This window comes from Marmota monax, unplaced genomic scaffold (genome assembly GCF_021218885.2).
Source record: "Marmota monax isolate L192 unplaced genomic scaffold, Marmota_monax_Labrador192_F-V1.1 WCK01_AAM20220418_F8-fsc00004, whole genome shotgun sequence".
Taxonomy (NCBI): domain Eukaryota; kingdom Metazoa; phylum Chordata; class Mammalia; order Rodentia; family Sciuridae; genus Marmota; species Marmota monax.
The window spans coordinates 29,353,497-29,371,442 of record NW_026692881.1 but is presented as its reverse complement, the minus strand read 5'-3'; the positions used below and the strand labels follow the sequence as shown (position 1 = coordinate 29,371,442).

The window sequence follows — 17,946 nt, the reverse complement described above, 5'->3', positions numbered from 1 at the left end:
CTTGTACTTAAAATGAAATGGATATAAAAAAATATTAACCATTTCAACTCGTTTGTAATAGAAGAGTAAACTTTCTGAATATTGCCCCAAGTTTTTTTCCATTGTCCCTTAAATGATGGTACTTCACTTAAGATTTTGTTTATCTTCTCCTGTAGGTCAAAACTTCTTTCAACATTCTAAATGTGCACAATGTCCCCTAGGATATCTCATAAATACTTATAGCATCCCCTCAGGATTTTTTTCCCTGGCTTTCATTCAATAAACATTCAAGGATTTTCCTACTCTCTGGCAGGAAAGGTTAGCAATACTATTTGACACCCAATCCTAACTGAAATCAGTTTACAGTGTTTTAAAAGACAATGATATTTCCTGTTGGCTTCAATAGCCTTGATATAAAAATTATAATTGTAAGTTTCCTGAAAATAAATAATAACTGAATCCCTAGAATAAATTCTACTTGGCCATAGTTTATTATACTTTTTCAACATGTTGGACTCTATTTACTAATATTATATTTGATATATTTGAGTTTAAATATACTACTATATTCCCCAGCCTTTCCCCCCCCCAGGGGTTTCATTAAAACCTTTAAAAAATTCCCTTTTAGTGTACGTTTTCTTTCAAAAATCTTTATAATTTTTTTTGTTTCCCAACCAAGCTCTCAAAATGCTTAGAGATTTGTTAAAGATAGAAATTCATTGTTTAGAGGCTGGGGTTGTGGCTCAGCAGTAGAGCACTCACCTAGCAAGTGCGCACCCTGGGTTCGAGCCTCATCACCACATAAAAATAAATAAAGATATTGTGTCCAACTACAACAAAAATAAATAAATAAATATTTTTTAAAAAAAGAGATTCATTGTTTATTATTAATTTCTTTCTCCTTAATTTTCTACCTTGATCATTATTTCTATTTTGTGGGAGGGAGCAGGCATAATAAAATCCAAATGGATGTTAAATCTACTGATAAAAAATATTTTTGAGTTTTTCATTCTATTAATAAATATTAGATATCCTCATCCCAATTAAAAGATCATTCAAAATTTTCCTGTTAGATCAGGAAAAACTAACATCATAGTATAGTGGTAGGCTCAAAACACTTTGAGTTAATTTATTTTTTTATTTTTTACATACATGACAATAGTGGAATGCATTACACTCATTATTACCTATTTATAGCACAAGTTTTCATAACTCTGAATATAAAGTATGTTCACATCAAATTATGCCATTATACATGTACTTTTTTTGCATTACAATTCTTAATACACATATATACCACAATTTTTCATATCTCTGTTTGTATATAAGGGATGTTGACACCAAATTCAAATCCTCATACATATATTTTGAACACTTTGAATTTAGACTTCACTTCATATTCTGAATATGCCACCTTATGACCTATATGACTTTGGATTTAACCATGGTAAATGACACTGTCTTCCCTATGAATTGAATTCAATAATACACATGCTAGATAGTTAAGAATTACATTATAAATCATGTGTAAAGTACCAAGCACTATATAAAACCTTACACAGATAGTTCTCCCCTTTGTCAAAATGAAAAATCACTCTTTTTAAAAAAATTATTGGCTTGGTTTAAAAAAAAAAAAAAAAGCTACTACCCAGAGGGAAAAAAATAACACCTTGAACAAAAGATACAGCTTAAAATAGTCAGTGGTTGGCTACTTCAGGGGGAGAAAAAAAATGGGTGAATGATTTTAAGGGTTTTCCTAAAATAATACAAAATTATTTTAGGTGGTCAGGCAAGTGACAACCAATTTCAATCAAGGAAGAGTCCTAAAAACTCATAAATGCATAGAGAAATATCAACAGAAAGAGAAACTAATAAAATAACCTTCAAAAAACAAAAATAATTATAAACATAAAGAGTAAGCAAGCTGGAAATTTGATCATTTTGTTGGATTATTCTAAAAATTGATAATTTAATTTGAATATGATTTTGCTATGAAATTATATGCCTTACAAAACTGTATCCATTCTATATACCTACATACATGTCACACCATAGGATTCATACAAAATCATGTATGCTATGCTCCATAAATGAATTGATTTTTTAAGGGTACATGGAACTATGACTGCACTATATTATAAAATGGCTAAGCATATACATTATTCTGAATTACCAATTAAATTATATTCCTTCACATACAGAATTACTTTTCAGCTTTTATTAACTTTGTTTTTAAATAATCATCTACCAAGAAATTAATATCATAAGTAAAACCTTCATGTTCAGGAAATTTATTTTTAAACGCCATTATTAATTCAATCTGATTTGAAGTGTCAGCTAGTCTTCTTTCTGCAAGATATATTTCTCATACAAATCTTATCCTTGCCTGAATATGAAATAATCTAACTCAGGAAATTATATTTTCATGTTTCTGTTATCTTGTATTATCTTCCTAAAGAAAAATATGATTAATAAGTATTTTTCATCTTGTTTAGAATTCTATCTGAATTCTGAATAGAAGACTATCTTTAGTACAAAGATCTCTTTAATCTTAAAAAGAGTATCATGGTGGCTTTCTGAAAGCAATAATAATACCAACAATAACAACAAAAATGAATATCTTTTTCATATTCTAAAATTTGACTTCATGCTAGATTTACAACAAGAACATTAAGTATGTATTGTGCTATATGTTACAGTTGATCCAGACTCATTCACTAGCTCTGGTTATATTATTAGCTGTATTTCAGTTACTTTTTGAAAATAGATGTCCAGGACCTAATATCAAAGAATCTGATTATATAGTTCAGGTGTTTATTTCCCAACAACTTTCGCAGAAATGCCTAGGTATAGCCATGTCTGAAAATCACTAACATATACCCTCTACATCTATCATGCATAATAAAATGAGAACAGTGAAGGCAAGGTCATATCTTAAAGATTAATGATACTAATAGTATATAACTGATTAGAGTCCTAAAGCTGAAATTGTACATTTTAGAGCAGAAAAATTAGAATTGGCACAAATATTCCTATTCATTTAAAAATCATATAACAATGCAAGCCACTAAGTCATCAGGTGCATTACAGTTAAATATACTAAAAAGTTCTAGCATACCATACTGAAGAGAAAAATAAGCAACATATTTTTTTCAAAACAGATCCATTTTCTATTTGGTTCACTTTGTGATGCTTCTTATCCATTTCCACAAAACCTATTCCATAAGGAAAATAATTATTGTGAAAGACATTTTCTAATGTATGAAAAATAATTTTCTCAAGAAAATATTCCCAACACTGGGTGCTACCATCCTAGGAAGATAAACACAAACTATATGGGGGAAGTTTACTGGGAAATATATACAAATCATCAAATAAGATTAAAAAAAACTTTCACTCTATGTTGAATTACATGGCTGCCTTTTGTGTTTTTGTTGTCAATATTATTAGCTCGGGGCCAAAAAAAATCTTATGTTAAAATATAAAACTGTTTAAAATATGCCATCCTTCCTCTTGTCTGAACAGTTTGTTTAAAAAATAAAATTGATATTTTCTTCTATCTACAGCATTAAAAATCAAACATTACTAAATATAGGGTGTCTGATAATATATGTGGAATTAAAAACATACAATGGACCAAATCAATAAGCATGGTGTAGTTGAATAGGAAGACTAACACAAGTTTCAGGAGTTACAAAAGGCTAACCTATCATTTAGGACCTATATAATTTCAGATAAGTTTCTGTTACTCTTGTCTGTTTAATATTCTGAGGACAATAACATCTTGTTACATGGTTAGAAATATTACAGATTTCTGTATACAATTCTCTTGGCATAGTATCTCACACTCTGCTAACAAGGAATTTTTTTTCTAACAAGGAATTTAATAAAAACAGTACTAATTAGAATAATGATAATCTAACCTCTTTCTTCCTCTCTTTTATGAAACAAAACCCTCGAATATTTCTTTACCTTAGTAAGATTTTTGACACATAAGACCTAAGATATAATCTTCAACAATATAAAAGAAATAAAAATAAATCCCCAATATGTCAGCTACCAAGTAGCTCAATATTAAATACTTCATCAAAGTAGAGACACTGTGTGGAAGCTCCTTGAAAAATCTTTTACAAGTTCGAAGTCCCACTGGGTGGATTTTTAACAATAACAACATTCTAAACTTTTCCTAATATTTTCCCCTAGAAGAAAAATGAACGAACAAATAAATAAAGTTTTAATCTTCCTCCATAAAAATAATCTATCTCATTACCATTGCCAGAATAGTATACTGATAGCCTCAGTATGTCAAGAATAAACCATAACAAGGTCACTGCCAGCCTGGATTCAGTGTTTCATCTGAACCGCTTTGCTGGATGCCGGATACTAATTTATGAGGCTTCTAAATGCTGAGACAGTCTCATGTTCATCATTAGTAACCATGTCAAATTATTATTTCAAAAAGGTTAAGGTTATCCAAGCATGCTGGTATGTACCTATAATCCCAGTTATCCCAGAAGCTGATATAGGAAGATAACAAGTTTGAGGCAAGCACTGACAGTTTAGTGAGATCCTTCCTACCTCAAAACAATATAAAAAGAGCTGGGAACTTAGCTCAGTGGTGGCACACTTGCCTAACATGCATAAGGTCCTGGGGTCAATTCCCAGTACCACTCCAAAAAAAAAAAAAAAAAAAAAGGAAAAGATTTAATTATTTAGGATCAAATGATTAATCACAGACCAATGCTCACAGTTTTATATACTTAACTTTATTACTGGTAATTTCCTACAAAAGAAATTTACAACACAACAAATATCAATGTGCCTAATTAATAGTCACAAATTTCTTCATATGCTGCCACTTGAAATAATTTATCAAAGCAGACTATGCTTAAGAGCAAATGTATATTTCTAGCACCTATTCAATGTGATATATTTTTTGGTCTCCTTTATTTTTATTTATCAAAATGTTTCCTGATATTCTCAATTTGGTATACTGCATTATGCCATCCTGGAAGGTTCTCTTAAGTAATGCTAAATACATTTTAAATATCAGCTACATTTTCTCAATAATAATTCCTTCTCACAGAGAAGGAATGATGTCATTACAATGAGCTCCTGGATAGCTGAATTTAGTATTTCAATAAATGAATACATTTAAATATTCAGAAATCAACAGGACAGTAGCATAATTTAAATTAAGTGAAAAATACAAATGCACTTTATTTCTGAATCTCTGGGGGGAAAACCTTATTTAGTTCTTCTAGTCTGAGGTTTGTTATACATTTTCATTTTGTCTCATAATCTTACTTCTTTAGCTGTACCTTCTCCATACTCCTTTCTCTAGTTCTATCAGATTCCTATATTTAGTATCTGGAATATTTAATATAAATTCAGTTTTTCTCATTCCTACTAAATCTAAAATGTATGCATTCCTACTATTTGAAATTTACATAATTTGACAGCATTCCATATCTATCCATTATCAAAAATAATATAATAATAAACACAATAGACTGATACAGTACTCACATAGGGAGGGATACATTATATATATAAAAGCCTTCAAAAAGGACATTCAAAGATGGATTTCACTATTTTCTGTATCCACCACTAACTCACTCCACTACTTCTGTTCCCTTGGCTCTACACCAATACTAACATGCTGCAATTAGAGAGAATGCCACTCATAATCTATCACTGAATTTACCTCTAAAATGACATATAAACATGCTGTCAAATGTATTTGAGAATATTTATGGGGAAATTTTCTGATATTTCCTACTTTATACAATCCTAACAGATACATACCTATGTCATATGCCAGGAAATCGGCAGAAAAACATTTTGCACCGTTACTCAAGGAAGTGTCATTATGGGTATTTCCTCCAAAAATAAGCATAGCTCCATTGATAAGAACAGCTGAATGAAGATATCTGGCAAACCCACTTTCTTTCAAAATAGTCCTACAGAATAAAATTTAAAAATGTATTACAAAAGATAAAGAGACCTCCCTGATTATATATATAAATTATATAAAGGGTTGAATTTGCATATAGAATTTTTCCTGGAATTGTGGAAAAAACAAGGCTTTCTTAACCATTTATAAATGACCACTTAAATTTCAATATTTTTTTAAAAAATTGAATATTCTCAGTATCATAAAATGATTTTCAAACAAGTATCAAACAGAATTGTTAAAACTCAATTCGTTTTTGAATTATCTTTTCATTTATAAAGGTAGGAAACAAGTCTTCTTTAACTAGAGGCCCAAAACATCATAATTTTAAAAAAATTTTATTGGTGCATTATTACTATACATAATAGTGGGATTCATTATGATATGCACATTGTGATATGTACATGCACATAACATAATTTGGTCAATTTCATTCCCCAGTACCCCCCCTTTCCCTTCCCTCCTCCCTCTCCCTGACCCCCATTCTCTATACTACTGATCTCCTTTCTAATTTCATGATATCCCTTTTATTATTTATTTATTCTTTTTAGCTTCCACATGAGAGAAAATGTATGACCCTTGATTCTCTGGGTTTCACTTATTTCACTTACATGCAAAACATCATTGCTTTTAAATACTAAAATAAGTAAAAAGTTAACCATAGTAAACTTACTAAAAATTCTATTTGGTTGAAATTATAGAACTCATATGGACCCCTAAATAAACTTTTTATTTAAATATAACATGCACAAAAGTGCAGATATCGTAAGTCTAAGATTCAGTGAACTTTCACAAGATGAACACAACTAAGTAATCAGCACCTAGATAAAAAAAAAAATGAAACCAAACATTACTACTTTTCCAATTCTAAGAGCATAGATTTGCTTTGCTGTTTTTGTACGTTACACAAATGGAACACATATATTATACTCATTTGTGTGTAGATTCTTTTGCTCAAGATTATTTTGGGACACATCTACACTTTTGTGTGTACCTAAAAATTAAAATTACAATGCATTTTAGAGAAATGGTAAATATTCAGGTTTTTTAATTAAAATGTTAATTGAAAGTACTATGAATATATGCTCACAAGTATAATTTCTCTGAATGAATATATAATATAGGCAAATGATAATAAGAATTAATATTTTATAACTACCATGAATAAACACCTGGCACAAACAAATATGTATAGTATATATAGTTAGTACTATATAAGTAGTATCTCTAAAATTGTGGATTATAATGCTATTTTAATGCTTTAAAATGTAAGGGTGGGGCTGGGGCTGTAGCTCAGCAGTAGCACACTTGCCTAGCATGTGTGAGGCACTGGGTTTGATTCTCAGCACCACATATAAAGAAATAAATAAAATAAAGGTCTATCAACAATTTTTAAAAATTTTTTTAAAAAATTTAAGGGTGACTTTCAGAATGACAATAGGAGGCTTTTCTCAAACACCTTCCCAGGGGAAAGAACTATAGTTAGTATTTAGTTTTAATATATATTATACATATATATGTATAATATATATTATATATTCATAGAAGCTAAAGCTAACACTAGTTACGTGTGTGTGTATATATATATCACTAGTTATATGTATATATATAAATGTAAGATCTCAGAAATTTTTAAATAAAAGAGTAATAATTAAAGAATTTTTATTCAAGAACAGCTACTAAATTTTGGTAAGAATATTAATAGTGTATGGCCTCAAATCCATTACATACTCCATTACTTGCCTTCCTCCTTGCCCTAGGCCACACACAGTCAGTTCAGAATGACAGAATTTCTACCCCAAAAGGAAAAACAAAAAGCTCCTTCACTCCTTAGCTTCTAGTCCAGGCCAATGATATCTTACAGAGTGTATTAGGCTACCAGCATTTTTCATGCCCTCCAGCTCTGGGTTACAGAAGCTCTACTGCAGGAAAAAGCATGAAAAATCTGGATACTCTTACCCTACCCAGGCTGGATTCATAGGTGCTAGCTACCCACTAGGCACAGCAGGCCAAGAACAATAATGTTTATCCTACCTCACTGAAAAGGCAGAGGTTCAAAGCCAGACAAGACAAGCTTAGAATACCACAGGCCACAATCCCCATGTAATTGCCTGCACGTGACGCAGCGAGTGATACTACCCAATGGGAACCAGGCCACTAAGTTCACCTACCTACAACCCCAGAGTTTCAGCACACAGGTTTTGCTTAGGAAGAGAAGCACACTAAGAAGATAAGGAACTCTAAAGCTCTCCTAAAGGAATTGACTTCATTTAAAATAGAGGATGGAAAAACTCAAAGACTAATTGCAGACTCAAAAACAATGGAGATTTTTCTTATATGAAATTAAGACTAGTATTAGCTTCACAAGGACAGTGAGCTAAACTGCAAACCAGACGGAAGTTTAACAGAGAGAACCAGGGGAAGGGACAGCTAATAAAAGCTCTCCTATGGTCAGAACAGACCTCCAACACAACCCTATAAAGTTCTCAAATTGAATTCTATTAAGCTTTTTAAGTCCCACAGCCTTGCTAAAAACAATAGAACAATCAGTCAGCAATTGGTGGAGGCTAACAGCTGGATGTGATAACAACAAAAGCAGAGCTTTAGAGAGCTTAGAGAAAAAAATAGAGCCTTGCTGAAATTACTATCATCCGAGGGTGAAAGTGTGTCTCCACACACTTTGAGGAACAACATTGGAATAGGCACATGGAGGAGGAAACAAATTTCACTACAAGAGTCCAGCCAAATGACTTAATAAATAAAATAGCAGTGGTCCTGGAAAAGGCAAAGGAATTAGGTTCCAGTGTGACTACAATAAATTATCTAAAATACCTGGTTTTCAGGAAAAATTACAATATACAAAGAAACAGAGAAGTGTGACCCATAATAGTAAAGGAAAAGTAGGCAAGACAAATTGCATTTGAAAACTTCAAAGTACTTATTAGAAATAAGCTCTTACAGGTAAATAAAACAGTGTTTAAAGAAAAAAATATGACAATGTCTTATAAATATAAAATATCATATTATGTCAAAATTAAGAAAAAATGGAAATTTTTGAACTGCAAAATATAATTATTGAAATTGAAAATTTTATTAGAGGAGTGATTGACACTCCCATTAGCAGGCAGAAGAATCAGTAAATTTGAAGATAGATCAATAGATTGTACAATATTAAGAACAGAGAGGAAAATGAACAGAACCTCTAAAAAATGTAGAACACCATTAAGTACACTGTTCTGATGGGAATACCAATACAGAGGAGAGGGAGAAGAAAGTTGAAAAGTTTTGTTGTTGTTATTGTTGTTGTTTTCAAAACAAAGCATAACAAATGCTGGCAAGGATGTACAGAAAAAGAAATTCTCAACCACTGTTAGTGGGAATGTAAGTAAGTATGACCATTATGGAGAATAGTATGGAGGCTCCAAAAAACTAAAAATAGATCTACTATATGATCCAACTATTTCACATCTCCATATATACAGAAAGGACATGAAATCAACATAACTAAGCAATATCTGCAAGCCCATATTTATTGCAACTCCAGTTACAATAGCTAAGATATTGAATCACCCTCATAGCCATCAATGAATGAACAGATAAAGGAAACTTGGCATATACACACAATTAAGTATTATTCATCCATAAAGAATAAAATCCTGGCATTTACAGCAAAATGAATGGAAGTAGAGAATAATATGTTAAGTGAAATAAGTCAGACACATAAAGAGAAGTGTCAGGATCTCTCGTGTGTAAAGGTTAAAAAAAAAAAGTTGAGCTGAGTAGAAAACAATGATTACTAGAAGTTTGGACATGGGAAAAGGCTGTATTTGATCTATGCTGTATGCACTATGCTGTATGCATATTCTGGAATATCACATGAAACTTCGTTAATATACAATCAATACATGTTAACAAAAAAATTTTAAAAAATAATAATGGCTGACAACTTCAAAATTTCATGAAAAACATTAATCCACACATTCAAGAAACTAAGCAAACTCCAAGTAGAAAAAAAAGACATAAAAATCCATACTCAAATACATAATGGTAAAATATTGTAAGAGAAAACTCCTGAAATCAGCATAGAAAACTGACTATGCACACAAGGGAACCCTAATGAGATGAACAGCTGACTTTTTTTTTTTTTTTTTTTTTGCTGGCAGTGGGTGTTACTGGGGATTGAACTCAGGGGCACTCAACCACTGAACCATATCCCCAGCCCTATTTTGTATTATTTAGAGACAAGGTCTCACTGAGGTGCTTAGCTCCTCTCTTTTGCTGAGGCTGCGTTTGAACTCACGATCCTGCATCAGCCTCCTAAACCACTGGGATTACAGGCATGCTCCACTATGCCTGGCAACAGCTGACTTCTAATCAGAAACAATAAAGGCCTGAAAACAATGAAATGACAAATTCAAAGTACTGAATTAAAAAAAAAATGTCAACCAAGAATCTCACATACACAAAAGTGTCTTTCAAATGTGACTAAAAAATAAAGACACTGCCATATTGACAAAAACTAACAAATTTGTTGGTAGATCAACCTTACAAGATACAAAATGAAGTTTATTCAGTCTTATAATTATTCAAACCTAGAATGCTAGCTAAGGCAACTATAAACCAAATTACAAATGCATATTTCTCCAACTGTCTTTTTCTAATAAATTTGAAAAGCAATTTATATAAGAAAATACATACGTAATTGGATTTTTGGGGGCTAAAAGATATAGAAATATATTTCACAAAGAGATAAACTGAATAAAAGCTCCTCTGAAGTAAAGAAATAATACCAAGACCTGAGGATACCTCAAGATAGTATACTTTGAATACACGAGGTTCTAGGTTCAATCCACAGCACACACATACACACAGAAAAAAAAGAGAAAAAAGAAAAAAAATTACTACACAAAATTATTCAATAACAATGATTTCCCTTTCACTCGTCCTATAATCTAATACTTCTATATTCTCACATCACAATCTACCTCTCTCCCTATTCTCTCTCTGTCCACCATTAGAAACTGTAAACCCTTATGCAAACCTACTGGCTATATGGTAAAAGATAACCAAACTCATCATTTCTGTTTATAGTTGACATTAAAAAAACACTTTAAATATATACTTGTTTTTCTTTGTATTTTTAGCTTCTTTAAAAGATAGTTGAGTTTGTAATATGTATTCATGTTATATTTAAAACAACAATACCACCAAGGAAGATGGAAGAAAGAATAAACTCCTACAAAAGTAGTATCTCTATCTCTCACTAGAATAAAGTTAATATAAACTTGAAGTATATTCTGATGGATTAAGATACATATATGGTAAGCCCTACAACCAATACTAGAAAAGAAGCTTTTTAAAAATTAAAATGTTAAACTTCTAAATAATTTCCTTAATGCAAAAAAGCAGCAAAGAAATAGAGCAACAAAAGAACATGAGGCATGTAAAAAATAAATAAAATGGGCCAAGACTGGAACACCTGCACTACCCGCTCAGAGAGGAACATGGTGCTACAGTTCCCTATCCACCAATAGGCAGCTTCACCCAAACTGTCTTCATCTTGGGACATTGTAACCACCACCATAGCCCTTCCCTCGTGGTAATCTCCACCAGGGGACATAATGATAACCAAACTCATCAGGAGGCAGCTGCCCATTGCAGCACCTCACGCCACACTGTGGCATCACGGAATAGGCCACCCAAAGACATCTCATTAGACCATCCTTTCAGCCCATCTCTAAAAGGGGTTGCCTCCATCTTGGGATACCTCCACTGCCATCTTGGGTTACCTCTGTTGCCAACTCTGCCATCTTTATTTGGGGCAGCTTCCATCTTGGGACATCAACTGGGGCCTAGAAGCCTTACATCAAGGTACCTATAGGTTTGATGCTACTGCAGTCACTAACTAGGGACTTGACTGCTTCCATCTCAGGACAACAACCAGGACTTGGAAGACCATCACCAAGGTCCCTGTGGGTCCATGTGCACAAGAAGTATCCCTGCTAGGTATGCTAACAGACATCAACCTGTTGCAGAGGCAATAGGAAGCCTTGCATGGGGTCACCTCTCACCTTTTATCTTGCTAATAGCCAACTTCTTTTGATTTCCCTTTCACTCATCCTATAATCTAATACTTCTATATTCTCACATCCTACTTCATAAATATCACAACCTACCCCTCTCCCCATTCTCTCTCTGTCCACCATTAGAAACTGTAAACCCTTATGCAAACCTACTGGCTATGTGGTAAAAGATAATCAAACTCATTATTTCTGTTTATAGTGACAAAACTATAAATGTCTAAATAGAAGCTAATTGATTTATGGCTACATATTGGTAAAATTGAATTGGGTATAAACATTGATTTCTCCTTTAAATAAAGGTATTGGTAACCTGCAGGGACATTACAAGATTATAGGGTAGAAACTTCAATACCTCAGGGCCACACTGCAAGAGAGGAAGGCACACAGACAACATGAAAAAATAAGAGAGGGAAGTGCCCCAAACAAACCAAGATACTACAGTGATAGAATCCACTGACAGCAGAATAGATAAAATGTCAGAGAAGATGTTCAGAATGTGCACAATTAAAATGATCTGCGAATTAAAGAATGACTTAAGAGAGCAAATACATGAAGAAATTGATCACTCCAACAAAGAGATAAGAGAGAAAATACAGGCAACCATTTACCACACAACAAAGAGATAAGCGCAAATACAGGTAGCAAAAGATTACTTAAAGAAACAGAGATTCTGAAAAGAAAAAAAAACAGAAATCTTTGAAATGAAGGAAACAATAAACCAAATAAAACACATAATAGAAAGCATCACCAACAGACTAGATCACTTGAAAGACAGAACCTCAGACAATAAAGTTGACCACACAGTGAAGATGGTAAGAAACCATGAACACAGCATCCAAGAATTATGGAATAACATAGACCAAATCTAAGATTTATAAGGATAGAGGAAGGTACAGAGATTCAAACCAAAAAATAAATAAAATGACAGATATAAATCAACTATGTCAAATATAACATTAAATTTATAGCATTAAATACATAAATAAAAAAAGATTAGGAGAAAACAAAAAAATAGGTTTCAACTATACATTCTACATTGAACAAAATTTAAGTTGAAAGAGATAATAAAAGTAAAAAGATACAAAAGATATGTTGACAGCAAACAAGAATCCCTATAATAACATCAAACAAAAAGACATTAAACATGTTTCTAGACTATAATAAATGTTTATAACAATTAAATTTCTTTAAGAAAACATACCAACTATAAAAATGTTTGTCCTAACAAATAGAGCCCCAAAATATATGAAGCAAATACCAACAGGATTTGAGAGAACAGATATATTAACTATACGAGCAGACATTAAAATCTAACTTATAAAATGAATGAAATCACTATAAAATAAACAAGGAGATAAAAGACTTCAATGATACCATAAATGAACTAGATATACAAAAAAAATATGGAATACTAGATGGCCAACATGAAAGTACATATTCTTCTCAAGTACACAAAGAACATTCTCTAATATAGACCACATGCTAGGTCACAAAACAAACCTCAATAAATCTGAAAGGACTAAAATCATACAAAGTATGCTAACTACAATTAAATAAAATTAGAACTCAAAAGCTGAAAATTATTTGAGAAATTCACGAATATATAGAAATGAAATAACACATTTCAAAATAATCAATGATTATTTTGAATCACAAGGATATCAGAGTAACTGTGGATGTATCTCAGTGATATAAGGCTTGCCTAGCATGTGCAAGGCCCTGGGTTCTATCCCCACTATGGGGGAGGGGAGACACCAAGAATATTAAAAAATACTTTGATATAAATGAAAATTAAGAGAAGACATATAAAAACATATGCCACAAACCAGAAGTAAAGCTGATAAATGCTACAACATACATGAAATTATTACATCAAGAGAAAGAAGCCAGACACAAAAGGCCACATTTGGTATAATTCCATATATATGAAATATCCAGAACAGACAAGTACATAGAGATACAGAAAGTACAGTAATGGTTGCCAGGACATGGAGAGAGGGAGATTAGGGAGATACAAAGTTTCTTTTGGAGGTGATGGATTTATTCTGGAATTAGACAATGATTGTACACTATGAATATACTAGAAACCACTGATTTGTGCTCTTTAAAATGTACTCTTTAAAATTTAGAATTTTATATTATACAAATTTTATCTTAATAAAAAAAAGATTTTTTTTCAAAAAAAATTTAACTTCGTAAGTCATGGGAAAACACAACATTTTGGTATTCCTATGAAAAATGCAAAATTTGGATGAAATCAGGAGGAAACATCAAACCCAAATTGGGTGTATTCTTCAAACAAATGACTAAGATTGTTCCAGATTAAAGGAACCTAAAAAGATATGACATAATCTTGGATACGATCCTGGATCAGGAATAAATATGAAAACCTGGCAAGGAACAAAATATCAAAACCTAAGGGGAAACCACACTTCTATCAAGTCACAAGCAGAAAAAAGAAATAAAAAGATACTGTCCTGGTAGAATAAATGGTATTCCCTCAAAATTCACACCTGTATGTGGCTTCACTTGGAAAGAGAATCTTTGCAGGTATTATCAAGTTACAATGAGATCATGTATTAGTTAGATAAAAATGAGGTCACATTAATCTACTACTAGGTTAATGTGTCCTAAATCCAGTGACTGGTGTCCTCATAAGAAAACCATGTTTAGACAGAAGCTAAGACTGGAATGTGGCAGCTACAATCAGAGAAAGTTCAGGATTTTCTGGCATCCACCACATGCGGGAAAAAGCAAAGAGCTTTCCTGTAGAGCCTTTGAAGGAGCATGGCCCTGCTGATAACTTGATTTAACACTTTTGGCCTCTAGAACTAGATGATAAATTTCTGTTGTTTTAAGCCCAAAGTTTATAGTAATTTGTTACTGTAAACTTAGGAAGCAAAAAACATTTCATTTTAAACAGCATACAAAACCCAACCAACTAGAAATTATTCTAACAAAATAATTATTGGTATTGCACACCACTAAAGAACATTTTCTATAAATGTTCTGGGAGTACTCACTGTCCTCATTCAACATGCTTAGTTGACCAAGGGTTTATACTCCTAAGTAAATAGCTTAGAGGCACTGGTGTTAAAAACAATAAAGACTAAATAAAACATTTATACTATAACTGCTCAAGATTGAAAAAGTAGACAACAATTCAATACCCAACCACAGAAAAACAGAAATTAGTAAAAGAATCTATGTTCAAATGGTAGGGTTTTTCATATGGGGCTACAATCTGCCAACAACCCTACATTTCCCTAACCCATTCACTCTTCCTCCTAAATGATTATTTCATACTGAACCCAGGGTGCTTAACCAATGAACCACATCCCCAGCCCTTGTTACTTTTTATTTCGAGAGAGGGGCTCCCTAAGTTGCTGAGACTGGCTTTGAATGTGATCCTCCTGCCTCAGCTTTCCAAGCCACTGGGAATTCTACACAATATTCTTAATGTGCCTGAGTTTTGAGAGTGAACTGTCTCATGGATCAGTTGTGGAATTTTCCACTTGTAATATCACATTGGTGCTCCAAAAGTTTCAAATTTTGGATTTTTGGATTAGAGATTCTCAACCTTTATTACTTTGCCTATAAATAGCTTCTGATAATTTCATTCTCTTTTGAAATGCTATTGGCCTCAAATAGAACACTCTCCAGGTTTTCTTGCTAAATAATTAATGGTTCATTCTCAGTGTCCTTTTCTAGTTATTTCTCATCTCTCTGACAAGAAAATTAGTGTGTCCGGATTCTGAAACTGCTGAATCCAGATGACTATTTAATATATCCTCTAGGATGCATAACAAACATTGTAAATTAAATGTGTCCAAAACTGAGCTTCTAACTAGGAATGGAACTGCCACGTGACCCAGCTGCACCACTCCTTGGTATTTATCCCAAAGAATTAAAGCCATCATACTATAGTGACACATGCATATTCATGTTTATACCACAATTCACAATAGCCAAACAATGGAACCAGCCTAGGTGTCCATCAGCAGATGAATAGATAAAGAAAATGTAGTATAGATACACATGTGGAGTTTTATTTAACCATAAAGAAGAATAAAATTATGTCATTTGCAGGTAAATGGCTGCAACTTGAGACCATTAAATTAAACAAAATAAGCCACACTCAAAAATATAGGGTTACATGTTTCTCTCACATGTAGAAGATAAAGAGGAAAAAGCAAAGAAAGCTGGAATTGAAGGAATCTCATGAAACCTGACAGGAGACTAGGAGAGTAAAGAAATCAGAGGAAGGGAGGAGGGAAGGAAAAGGGGAATGATATTGGCCAAGTTATATTGTTATATTTTTATATGTACAAATATGTAACAACAAATCCCACCATTGTGTATAATTATAATGCACCAACAAAATATGTGAAAAAAATGTATAAATAAATAAAACTGAGCTTCTAACCTTTCCCTTTTTTCTGAAATCTGAATTAACCACAATTCCATTCTTTTGGTTATATTCATCTCTCACTCCTTTCTTTCTCATCTGCTCCATATACAACCCCTTAGTGTATCCAACCCATGTTGGTTCCACCAACCAACTCTCATCACCCTCCCATTGCCTCCTTGATCCCAGATACCACATCTCTTTCTTAGATTATTACAATCCTCCTAAATCATCTTGCTGCTTCTGCTTTTACATCAAAATCACAACACAACAGCCAGAATGCTCTAGCCCAAACCTAAATCAGACAATGTCATACCTCTGCTCAGAACCTTTGGTGGTTACCCATGTGCTGTGGTTTAGATATAAAGTGTTTCCCAAAAAACTCAAGTATTAAAAACATGATACCCAATGTAGCAGTGTTCAGAGGTGAAATGATTATATAATGAGAGCTGTAATCTAACTGGCGGATTATATACTTGATAGATTTGTAATTTGAATGTATTACTTGGCAGTAACTATAAGGAGGTGGAGCATAAATGGAAGAGATAGGTCACTGGGGTCATGACCACAGGGATTGTATTTTGTCACCTTCCCTTCCCTTTCCTCTCTTTCTCTCCCTCTCCTTTCTGGATGTTGTCCTCAACTATGCCCTCACCTTGGCCCAAAGAAATACAGTCAGAGCTGAACCTTTGAAACCAAGATCCAAAAATAAATTTTTCCTCCTCTAAATTGTTCTTGTCAGTTGTTTTGATCACAGCAACAAAAAGCTGACTAAACACACCATGTCAAAATAAAAGCCTTATAAGGACCACCAAGACCCTACAGAATAGGTTCCCAATTACCTAAGGTCATTTCCTACCACTTCCCTCACTCTACTTTAAGATACTTTTATACACCAGCTATACTGGCCCCTTACTGTTACAAGCTGTTGTACTAGATGTCCCTCTTCCTAGGATACCTGTCCTCCATAGGTATGGCTCACTCACTAACCCCATGCAGATTCCACTCAAATGTCTTCTCAATGAGGTCTTCTCTGGCCATTCTTTAAATGCAACAACCTAAAACTTCTTATCCTCTTTCCATACTTTCTTTTTCCTCCATAGCACTTATTACCATATAAAATACATTTTACTCTCTATTTTTATTATCTGCTTCTCATCATTACAACATATCTCCAAAACATAAAATATACTTTTAAAAGTCTCTGAAGAAAGTGTAATGTTAACCAATACATGAAAAATTCAAAAACAGGCAAATTAATTGATTGTTCGCAAATATATATAGAGAGAGAATTTTTAAAGTCTATAATAAAAAAGAAGTAATCAACCCAATATTAAAATAATGGTTACCTCTCTTTGGGATAATGATGGGAGTGTCACCATGGAGGGACACATAAGGGCTTCCAGGGAGTCGTAATGTCCTTTTTATTGGCTTAGGTGGGCAGTGTTCATTTTCTTGTGGTTCTAAAACTGTTAAATACGTGTGTGTGTGTGTGTCTATGTGTCTGTGTATACATATAT

At 32.7% G+C, this 17,946-nt stretch overlaps 1 protein-coding gene across 3 annotated transcripts in view; it reads right to left on the bottom strand.

Annotated features, from left to right (window-relative positions):
- The window catches only part of Atrnl1 (attractin like 1), a 725,103-nt gene that overhangs the window by 585,375 nt on the left and 121,782 nt on the right, over nucleotides 1-17,946 (bottom strand). For all 3 annotated transcript variants that reach the window (XR_009227328.1, XM_058581325.1, XM_046450211.2), the window contains one exon: nucleotides 5,788-5,942. Coding sequence is in view for 2 of the 3 variants with exons in the window: in XM_058581325.1 (XP_058437308.1) it covers nucleotides 5,788-5,942 (155 nt within the window). In the remaining variant the exon portion in view is untranslated. The remainder of the gene's footprint in view (nucleotides 1-5,787; nucleotides 5,943-17,946) is intronic.